General features: G+C 33.8%; 1 protein-coding gene across 8 annotated transcripts in view; it reads left to right on the plus strand.

The window, feature by feature from the left end:
* PPM1A (protein phosphatase, Mg2+/Mn2+ dependent 1A) overlaps positions 1-9,301 on the plus strand; it is a 47,174-nt gene extending 37,873 nt beyond the window's left edge. For 4 of the 8 annotated variants that reach the window (XR_002335516.1, XR_002335518.1, XR_002335514.1 and 1 more), the window contains 4 exons: positions 781-889; positions 2,343-2,400; positions 2,478-2,573; positions 3,300-3,833. Coding sequence is in view for 4 of the 8 variants with exons in the window: in XM_021062341.1 (XP_020918000.1) it covers positions 781-889; positions 2,343-2,400; positions 3,300-3,329 (197 nt within the window). In the remaining 4 variants the exon portion in view is untranslated. Of the gene's footprint in view, positions 1-780; positions 890-2,342; positions 2,401-2,477; positions 2,574-3,299 lie in introns of all 8 variants that reach the window. The other 4 variants (XM_021062341.1, XM_021062332.1, XM_021062348.1 and 1 more) reach the window with 2 other exon arrangements.

An 11,712-nucleotide genomic window follows, 5' to 3' on the forward strand; every position in this document is an offset into this window, starting at 1 on the left:
TGTGGCAACACTGCAGATATCACTCTACCCATTTAATAACTGTTTTAATTTTAAATATAGCTTAATGGTTTATCAACCTTTTTCTTTTTAAAAATTTGTCATGTAATTTAGACTTTTTCCAATCTATAGGCTCTGGTCAAATTAATCAGCTAAGGAAATGGTATATATTTAAAGATATTTTAGACAAAAGTTAGGCTGAGAATGGTGTTCAAGTATATGACTTATGCTGCACATGCTACTTCTTAAGTATCATTTTGTAAATATAAACATACATGTAAATATGATTTGGGTTATTATATAATCAATAAATCCATCATACTTAAAAGTTTTCTTTTTTTCAAATCTTGAAATTTTTAATATTTTTTAAAAAATCTGTGCACGGTATTTTCAGGGAAAAGTTCAGGAAACATGTTTCCAGTTTAAAGAGAGGAGTTATCTCCTCAGATGTAATTAGTTGGCATCTTAAGAGGAATATTCTCATTAGTACACACATATCCCTGATTATATAATACATTGATTTTAATATGAAAATTCACATTTTTATCTTGTTTATTTTCATTCTTTGAAGTTAATCTGGAAAGTATCTCCTCTTTTGCGTCTTTTTGTACATCCCTTTGTCATAAATTTTCAAAGGTCAACTTGATTTTTTTTTCTTACAATAGTTTAGAAAATCTCAGATGTGGTAAATGCCATCTTTAAAAACCTAAGTTATCTTTGTTTCAGTTTTTGCTATTATTAAATTTGGATAACACTTACAAAAAAAGTACTTCTGATTCCCAGAAATCATAAAGAAGCAGGGGGAAGGCGTCCCTGACTTAGTCCATGTGATGCGCACATTAGCGAGTGAGAACATCCCCAGCCTCCCACCAGGGGGTGAATTGGCAAGCAAGTAAGTTACAGTCTGTGTACTCTAACCATTTATCTCAGTCTGTGAAAATGTTAGGTGTCTGTTGGTCAAATGTGTATTTACCTAATTTCTAAAGTGATATGGTTATCTCTGTCTTCAAAAATGTTTAACCTGTAGTTCAGTGTTTTTTACTATTAATGATATATGGTGCTTATTTAGAATAGATATCAGAATGTCACTGTAACTAATTACATGGAAGGCTCTCTTTAGTGGAGGCTTGGATTATACTGATTTCTTCATATAATGTACATGAGATAATACAGTGAAAGAATTTTTAAACTAAATTAGTACTATAAAATTCTAAGTAGTATTAATCCTACTAATTATTATAATTTGATTTTGTTAATACTTGGATAACTGAACATCCCATGAATAAGCATATTTCTCTTCCTCCATGTGGGCCATTTCTCTCCATCTCTGATTTTTCCAAGTATTTTTGGTTGTTGATTCTGGTTGGTTGGGTTTTGGTGTGAGAGTAGATAGGATGCATTTCTTGCTTCTTTTCTCTTTGCACTTTAGTTCATAGAACTGGACTAATCCATGTTAAATATTAAGCTTACATCATTATAAACTAAAACGGAGACGTCAAGCAATTTTATAATTCAAGGCTTAAATCATTTTTACCTCAGATATTCCTATAATTGACCTACAAAGATATATTGACTAATTTCCTTGATTCTCCACTGTATTCTGTAAGTGTAGCCTCATGTTTTTTGTCATCACTTCACTAACTAGTAATTGTAAACCTCCTGTTTGAAGCTTTTGTTTTTTGGAAATTGTTGCTTCCAAAATGACCTTCTGTGAAATGACTGCCAGTAAAATTGCTTCAGATCAATTTTCGAAGTATGGAGGCTGTAACTTAGAAATAACATTACTGAGTCTTTATTTTTAATGAAATAGTATTCAGAAACAAATTCCTAGACTTGCCAGGGAAATTTCATATTTGACATTTGTTTTAATAGAGCTTTTTAAAAGGGGTGTTGTGAAAAGCAGAAATTTAAATGTAAAATATCTAAATTATTTTACTACAGCAGATGTTGAAGTTATTTCTATTACAAAACTAACATTCAGCTCTTAACCAGAATATATTAGTATTATATCTTAAGAACTGCATTGTCATTTCTGACTCATAGCCACTCAATACCAATTCAAATAGAAATAGATCATATAGACTGATTTTCTTTTTCAAGCTATGACTTTTAGTCTTCTATTAATTCCGTTAGTAGAATGTTACATTTTAGAATAAATTCACCTCTAATTAAAACTGTGGGGCCCAAACATTTTAAAATAAGGCTCACTTATTGACAGTAAGAAACAGAACTAAAATAATTTAAGTGTATGATTATCTTTGACATTTCAGTGAACACCTGGCCTGTGAATTATCAAACAGTTTTGTACTCTGAAGAATTAACTTTCTGCTCTTTTCTAAATTTAGGCGGAATGTAATTGAAGCCGTTTACAATAGACTGAATCCTTACAAAAATGATGACACTGTAAGTAACATTTTAGCTCCCTCTGCTTTCCCTTCCCCTCCACTCTAAATGCATATCCTTCCTACCTGTTTTTGCAGAGCTGTTCATTGCACCCATTCTCTTACACACACCCCTGATTGATTGCTCTGAAATCTGCCTGCACCACAGTTCTAGTGATTGAGGACATAATCATGGTGAGTGGCCATTTATCTCAAAAAAGAGGAGTCCCTTTTAATTATTCTGGTTTTTTAATGCCTGTGCAAGCAATCAACTTCACAGTTTTCTTCACTAACTGTTTTTTTGAGGTTGGGAATATCTCTGCTCAGAATCTTAAACTATTCTGAATTTTATAAGCAGTTGCAATAGAAGTTCAGAATGTTCATCTCCATTAGTTTTTTTTGGTTGGAAATAGCTTTATGAAGAACCCTGTATACTTCATTTAAATATTAAAGTGGAGAATTCTGTTTATATAAAGACACTTAGATCATTTGGGCCTGGCTTTGAAATATTTTATACATTGCATTATGAAGCTTCCTCAAAACTCTTTGTTACTTGGTCTTAATCTCTTTTATGCAATTAAAATTTATAAAGGTAGTGTAGTGTTTTAAAAACAAATTGGGTTTTATTGAAGAGAAAAAATCCTTAGTAGTTTTATTGGTTTAGAAATATATTTGGTCAGCCCCATGGTAAAATCATATTTCAAATATTTTATTCCAAAACAAAACAAAGTTAACAATTCTTTGAACAGATTAAATATTGATATTTCAATTCACACATACACATACTTATTATATATACTTTAGAAAACATATTCTAAAGCTCAACTTTACAAAACCTTACCTTTCTGCATTACCCAGAAAATAATGCACCTCTAAGCTTTAATTTAGTTTCTTGTTTTGCTTTGTTTCCTTTCTATGAAGGATTCTACATCAACTGATGATATGTGGTAAAACTGCTCATCTGGCCATGAAGTTTACCTTCACCTCCAAAGCAAAGTACAGCTCAACTTCACTGAACCTTTTAAACATCCATCCTCAACTTGTAAGGAATATATGACGTGGGTGAGAATGATTACACCAGAGAACGTCAGCAGTACAACAGCTAGCCCAGAACTGATTTTTTTTTTTTTTTTGTAAATTTGCGACTTATGTAAACGTGATTTTAAATCATAATTCATGTTGTAAATCAGACTCCAGCAATTTTTGTTGTATGATTTTGTTTTTTGTAAAGTATAATTGTCCTTGTACAAAATGCTCATATTTAATTATGAACTGCTTTAAATCACTATCAAAGTTATAAGAAATGTTTGGCTTGTTGTGTGATGCAACAGATATATAGCCTTTTCAAGTCATTTTGTGTCTGGCCTTGGGGTTGGGACAGGGAGAGCAGCAGCCATATCAGCTAGAAATTCAAAAGTGCATGTGATTTGGAGAAGTATTCCAAAATTTTACAAAGCTGAACACCCATGGAGTTAATCAAAAACTATCTCAATGTTCTTAGCAGTGGGACTGGCATTGTTGATAAAGCTGGTCCCTACATTTAACTCTCTTTTAGGTTGTTCTCTCCTTGTTGCCATGAGTATTGCAGGTAATACAATATATTCATAAGAATATCAATCTTGAGGCTAAAATGCCTTGATTCTTTGCACCTCTTTTACAAGTCTTACATTTAATTACTAATTGATAAGCAGCAGCTTCCTACAAATAGTGGGAGACTGCCACATTTTTGCTATCATGATTGGCTGGGCCTGCTGCTGTTCCTAGTAAGATATTCTGAATTCCATTTTATCAATAAAGCTTGATTTAACAAACAAGACATTTAATCATGTATGTGTAATTCCTCCTTTTCCCGGTCCTTATTTTAAGACACCATGCCATTGTAAATGAGAAATTTCTCATGGGGAAAGATGTTAGTCTCTTTTAATTGGAAAATACTGTGACTCAAAGGCATAGATGGAACTGTTTCCCTTCTATTAGAATGACTATAAAAGATTTAAGTCTCTGTTGTTCCATAATATATTTTAATGGGTTTCTTTCTAGCTGCTTATTTTTTCATTAAGGTGTGTATCAGCCTGAATTTGCCTATCATTTAATTAAAATAATTGTCAAAGCTTGACAATCTAACACTCTATCGTAGGTGTGTGTGTGTTTGTGTGTGTGCTTGTGATTTTTAATTGGCCCATGTCTTTAGAATCCCAATAGTTAAGATGTATTTAGTGATCTGAAATATAGCATGCTGATATTATTTAGTTGTTGGTCTTTAAAAGTAACTTTCAAAAGTTTAAAGAATTGTAGATGTACAAATAACCTAATCTAATTTAGGCTTAAATTCCTGATTAAGCATGTGACAGTAAGTTTTAAAATCTGTCACATTGAAAAGACTACTGTTCTGTGCCCTTCGATATTTTTCTCTCTTTAGGTTGAATATTGTATTTAATCACCATGTAATTTAATCATTCAGTAGGCAGATTCCCTACTAGAAAACATTTAAAATGTAAGACTTAAATAGAACATGGACTACAAAATCAAAACTTTGTATATAAAAGGTAGTATAACTCTTATTTTTCCCTAAGTTGGAAATACACATATTTGTATATATAGCCTTAAACCTAATGTAAAGTTAGGAAAGTAGTGGGAAAATGTGAAGTGTCTTAGACAAGTAGCTACATACCAGCAGAATTTTTTCATTATCCCTCGTATTTGTGAGGTGATTAAATGTAACCTAATTGTATTTAATTTATATCTTAATCCAGCATGAAGAAAAACAAGTACTATTTATATTTAGAAATTCATATAACAGTTGGAATTACAGAACCAATTCCGTACTTACAAATAAATGCTTAATGTCAGTCTGGTAGAGTGCAAAGTATGATAATGTTCTGAGTTGTGACTTTGCAAACATCGAAATGTACATTTAATGAATACCATTACTTCTAGAATAGATGAACAGACTAGTACTGAACTAAATTCTTACTATAATTGTTTAATTTTTTAAGTAGACTGAAGTTTTTAATTGAAAAATGATTTGGATTTTGAGATGCAAAATCTTGCATAATAAGTAAAATATGTGATGGCAAGTTGTATTTCAAACCATAATGGCATATTTAGAGATGTTTTTGACAGTATTTAAAAAAGAGGTTCACATATTCCTCTGTTAAAATTATTAGTGTGGAAATTAGGCTTGGAAGTGAGAGGAAACTATTAATTACAATCTAAGAAGACTAAATCTTTTCTACATGGGTCAGCATCGCCATAGTAGATAGAGTTTTTCATTATAAAAATATAGGAAGGAAGTATACATTATAACTGCAGACTGTGCGTGTTCTTGATTCCTGGGGCTAATGGTGGTGGGGAACCAGCCACACTTTTAAAAGGCACTTTTGCACCACTGTTGTGCACTACATTTTTGTACCACTTAAATTCTTAACTTCCCACCCCCCTCTTGTGTGCTAATTAGCATCTCAGGGCAATGACTTTTTAATGTGTTGTATGTTCTTTTCTTTGGGGGGAAACGTTCTTGTGTGATCATATACTGTTCAAATGTACTTTCATTTAAATGTTTTAACAGGATGAACCCATTTTGCTGCTTTTAATAGGAAATTCATTTTGTATAGCAGATTCTTGTTACCCTAACATTAAAAAATTTCACTGATCTCTTATTGTTTTAGAAAGGTGAACTCTCTTAATCTCCACTTTCTTAGGGAATATACTTTTACAGATAAGAGAAGCAGTTCTTAATATTAGCATTAATGCTAAACAATCCAAGTGGTATTTTTCTTAGCTTTAGAACTGTTTCAAACTTATTTTTAATTATGATGCATTAACTTGCTTCTAGAGTGATATGTAATTAGTGTACTGCTCCAACCACTTTTTTACTAACTTCATAACATTAAGAAATTTGTATTAAAGAATAAATCAGCTATATAATTCACATAATCTGAATGGTAGCAGTACTTTTAGTGATCATCCAGTTGACCATATATTAATACAGCTAGTAACTCACCTTTTTTACAAATGCATATGTCCTTGCTCGCAAGGAGTTTACATGTGAATAGAATTTATAATCTAATGTATGTTAATATTATAACTGGGTCACTCATCCAAAAAATAGTTATTGCCCACCTACTGTCTGCCAGATACTGTTCCTGAACAAGGCGGGTCTCTGCCCTAAGGAGCTCATTTGCAGTTCCTTTATTCACTTGAAAACCCTTTTCTTCTCAAAGTTAAATCTCATTTACAAGAAACTTTTGCTTAATACATAGGAATAAAATTGGTCTAATGAGCCTCTTTTCAGAATGCTTGGTTGCCTTTTGCAAATGGCCTTTACTCTTCCTGCTGACAATAAATAATCAGAGAAATAGGTAATGAATTTCTTAGAAGTCTCTAGCGTTAGAAATACTGGTGGAGTTTTATGGCATTTTTTTAAAAAATTATATAGAGAGAGTTAAATTTAAGTAAAACTTTTCCTGAAAACACACTGCCAGTGTTAACATCCAGTTTTAACCAAATGAGTACTGTGTTTTAATTTTTAAAGATAAGGAATTCCCTTGTGGCATGGCAGGTTAAAGATCTGGCGTTGTCATTGCAGAGCTTGGGTCGTGATGTGGCACAAGTTCGATCCCTGGCCCAGGAACTTTCGCAGGCCATGGGCACAACCAACAAAAAATTGCCCATCTTTATGGACAAATTCATATGGAAATTCAGTTGGTTTTTGAAAGAACTGATGAAATTGCTTATGATTTTTTAATTTCTGAACTTCATGGTGTACAATTTTAATTCATAAGTTTGAGAGATTTAAACTAATGTTTTGATTGCCATTTGTACAGTATTGTTAGGATTTGGTATTTGAAAATATGTAAATATTTCAGTATATAAATCTCATTTGAGGTTTTTCTTCAAAGGGAACTTTTAGAGCTTCATATCCTTTTGTTTAAAATACTGCTGAACATTTTTTAATTAAGTTTTCTTTTTGGCATCAGAAAGATTCTTTTTACTTTAAATTTTAGAAGCCTAATTTTAATTTCCTTCAATAATGTGCCATGAAATGGGGGTTTTATTGTTTTAAATGTTATATACAATACTTCAGAATATGCTTGAACTATTTAAGAATGCATTTTCTAAATGTTATCGGTATAATACTGTATTGTTGGTGAGAGTAGTCAGTCTCAGGTAAGTGTTAGTTAATACTGATCGAACACTACAGAGATGATGAGAGGCACCGGGTTCCACTTTTGTGCCCTTTGCCACAGATTCTTTCCCTTTTACCTGCCTAATATATTTAGTGGCCTCTGCTCTCATGTTTTCCTAATTATAGTACCAACAGGTAGGAGTGTGCCAATTAGAAAACACTCAGATGGATTAAAACAAACTGTAGTTGACAACTTATACTTTTATTAGATGGGGAGGGAAAGGTTGTTTAAATTTATATAACAACGGCGTGACTTTTTTCCTCCCTTATCCTGCAGGAAATGTTGCTTAATTTCCTCTACTACCCTCTTGGTGGCGTCTCTTTTTTTAGACCGAATACGGCCAATTCCATTTTATTGAGCAAGAAAGCTTAGTGCATTACCTCACCAAGGCCAATTAATACTATATTAAATTGGGTCAAAAATAAGAAAATGTGGGAACCGGAAAGGTGGGAAGATGCCCATGAGGACAGAGGAAGACTACTATTATTTAAAAAAGCCATAGGAAGGTCTTCCTTGGATCTAGCTGTCATATAAACCAGCAAGAATCAACCTTTACTTATGCAGATAATTTGCTTTTTCCTGGAAGGCAGATAATGATAAAAATTATTGCTTCTCTAACATAGAAACAACTGAGAAAAATAAATGCAATGTTTCTTCACCACAAAACCGAATCCTTCATTTTTTTCATTGTTCCAAACCCCAGTTTTCTATTATAGCTTTCTCATTGAATTATTTAGAAAAACTGCTTATAATTTTTCCTTTTTATGAAGTCCTCTTGATATAGTAAAGGACTTTTAGTAACATTTTATTTGTATGGTACTATCTGAAGTTAGATTTGTTAGGAGATGGATAGCTACAGAACAGAATCAGTCCTGTCTTAATTAGGTACAAATTCATTGCAGCAATACTTCTTAAACTTTTAGGGTCACAGACCCTTTGAGACTGAATAATCCTAGGAAAATGCATATATAATGTACTTAGCTCCCCAAAATTTGCAGTATTGGCAGTGACTTGTGGGCCCCCAGTTATTGGGGCAGAATGTTTAAAATAGGATCTAACATACAGCCACCAATGTATAGGATTAATGACATTTCTGTTAAATAAAACTACCATGGAAAAAACTGATTAGCTTGCTGCTTTGTTGCCAAAATGAGATGTTCGGTTACAGTTTATTTCACATCTATGGACATTTTGAAATGGAGACTGTTGTCTTACATGGTTAGCCCTTAAGTCAATGGCATATCTATAGGAAAAATATCTTGTTTATAGGGTTATGCCCAAATACTTGTTGATTTGTTTTACTCTTGAAATAATTCATTTCATTTGTATAAATGTTATGAGTGGAGAGACCACATACATATTAAAAGCATGTTGAATTATTATATAGGTTCACTTTTTAAATTCCATACATGTAAATCTAATACAATTGCATAAATATCTCCTAAACACAGTGTATAACAAAATTCTCCACAGTAATTCACCCACTGTTTGCAGTTTATGTGATCCAGACTTTTAAAGAAATTCCAGAAATGTAAATGTTGTATTATGTACCATTTCCTGGTCCAGAGAAAACATGTGAATTCAGTTCTAACTTTAAGAATGTACTTTTTCTTTTCAAGTCCATTGAAGAAATTGCATTCAGCCTGTGAATGGTTGCAGATTGTATGAGATGAAAAGTAGAAATAATTCTAGTTTGCAAAACTGGTACCACTAAATAAACAGGCAATTGCACAATGTGTGTGTATCTATGATTGTCTGATACTGCAAGCAGCATTTTTGTTCTGCCTAGAAACTTGGAAAATTTGTATTAGGAGGCCCTTAAGAAAATTTTCTTGGTTAAATTGCTTAAAAATTATATCTAATAGTCACAATTTGAACTAGAGTTGGTCCTTTCCTGATTTTAGGAAAATGACTGGAAGCCAGTAAATTCAGATTGATGGTTATTTTCATGAAAACATTCCACAAATAAAAGCCCTAAGTTGTTCCTCTTGCCAAGAACATTTCCAGTTGTCATCTTACGGATGTGGTTTTTTGGGTTTTTTTTTTGTTTGTTTGTTTGTTTTTGCCCCACCCCCTTGAAGAGCTGAGGTTGCATGAGCAGGGGGCTGCAAAGGACTTCCCCACCTAGCCAGTATCCCCAGAGTACTGCTCACTTTCTGTAGGAGACCTATGTGTACTTAGGATGGTTATCACTCTTCTGCTCATTCTGAAAATTGATTGTACTACCTCTGTCCTGTGTTCGTGTCTGAAAAGAGGGATTTTAGAGTACATTGAATTGGGGATGTAAGCGAAGTTCTATGAACTGCAAGAGCTATTTCGTTTGTTGTAAAATGTATAATGAAAATGGGAATGAGGCTTCATAACCAAAGGTAGCAAGTCTTAGAACAAAGTTTGAGGCAAATAACAATTTGGCTAATGCATAACTAGTATCTGTTCAGTTGTCAAAATGTGTCCTGTAGTTTTGTTTTTGTTATTGTGAACACTGAAGCTTGGTTCTCTGTTTTTAGTAAAAATTATTTCAGGTTTTTTTCCCTTAATTGATCACATACTGCGAACTGATATTGGGGTAGTATTTTCTTGTTGTCATTGTTACCACTTAATAGCTCAGACTTGAAATTCCCATCAAATCACAGAAACTTTGATTCTAGTTACAAAGTCTATTAGATGAGGGAGTTCCTGTCGTGGCTCAGTGGTTAACAAACTCAACTAGCATCCATGAGGATGTGGGTTCGATCTCTGGCCTTGCTCAGTGGGTTGGGGATCTGGCAATGCCATGAGCTGTGGTGTAAGTTGCAGACGTGGCTCAGATCCCACATTGCTGTGGCTGTGGCGTAGGCCAGCGGCTACAGCTCCGAACGGAGCCCTAGCCTGGGAACCTCCACATGCCACGGGTGCGGCCCTAAAATACAAAAAGACAAAAACAAAAAAAAAAAGTCTACCAGATGAACTACCCCAGAAGAATGTCTTGCCTTCTATAGGACCTGGTTTACGTGACAAATTCAGCCACCTAACCAGGGAGTGGTAAAAGATCTGTGCCCTGCTGCTGCCTGTTTTCTACATAAGATTCATATTTATTTATTCTCACACCTATTACAAGGTGATTTAGAGTATCTAAAAAACTTTCTGTAAGATTGTTTCATGTTAATATAGTATTGTTACCTAATAGTAAATTAGCTAAACACACTATATGTGTGTCTTTCTCTACTATACTTTGGGTGCCAGCTTCCAGATAAGTCATTTTCTCTATGGCTTTCCTTATGGCTACACATATGTTTTTTTCAGACATTTGAACCAGGGAAATTTTCAAAATTGGCCTTTTTTTTATGGCTGTGCTGCTCATGGCACACAGAATTCCCAGGCTAGGAATAGAACCCATGCCACAGCAGTGACGATGCTTGATCCTTAACCACTAGGCCACCAGGGAATCCCTATTTGATCATTTTGCTACCAAAATGGCAGTTTTATCTGGTTTGATTCAGTAGTTTCTGAAATTAGTTCCTGAATGATCTGATTACAAGTCAGTACGGTTGACCCTTGAACATTGCGGCAGTTAGTGGTGCCAACCCTCCGTGAAGTTGAAAATCCAAGTACAACTTTACAGTCTGCCTTCTGAATCCTCATTTATGCATCAGCAGATTCAACCAGCCACAGATTGGGTAGTACTGTAATACATATTTAGTGGAAAAAATCCACCTGTAAGTGGACTGTACAGTTCAAACTCATGGTGTTCAGGGGTCACCTGTACTTCTCATTGTATGTCAGCTTAATCATGTCTCCTTAGAATTGATCCCTGGATCTGGATGATGATATGAAGTGTGATAAATAGTACCAAATTTTTAATTCCTACCTGGAAATTAAATGAAAGCTCTTCAGATAACTTTTTATTTAAATTACTAACTTATTGTCTTTTTTTTTTTTTTTTTTTTTTTTTTTAGGGTGGCATATGGAAGTTCCCAGGCTAGGGTTTGAATCGGAGCTGCAGCTGCCAGCCTGCACCACAGCCACAGCAATGCCAGATCTGAGCTGTATCTGTAACCTATACCACAACTCACAGCAATGCCAGATCCTTAACCCACTGAGCGAGGCCAGGGATCAAACCCACCTGGTCATGGATGCTAGTGGGGTTTGTAACCCGCTGAGCCACA

Source organism: Sus scrofa, chromosome 1 (genome assembly GCF_000003025.6).
Source record: "Sus scrofa isolate TJ Tabasco breed Duroc chromosome 1, Sscrofa11.1, whole genome shotgun sequence".
Taxonomy (NCBI): domain Eukaryota; kingdom Metazoa; phylum Chordata; class Mammalia; order Artiodactyla; family Suidae; genus Sus; species Sus scrofa.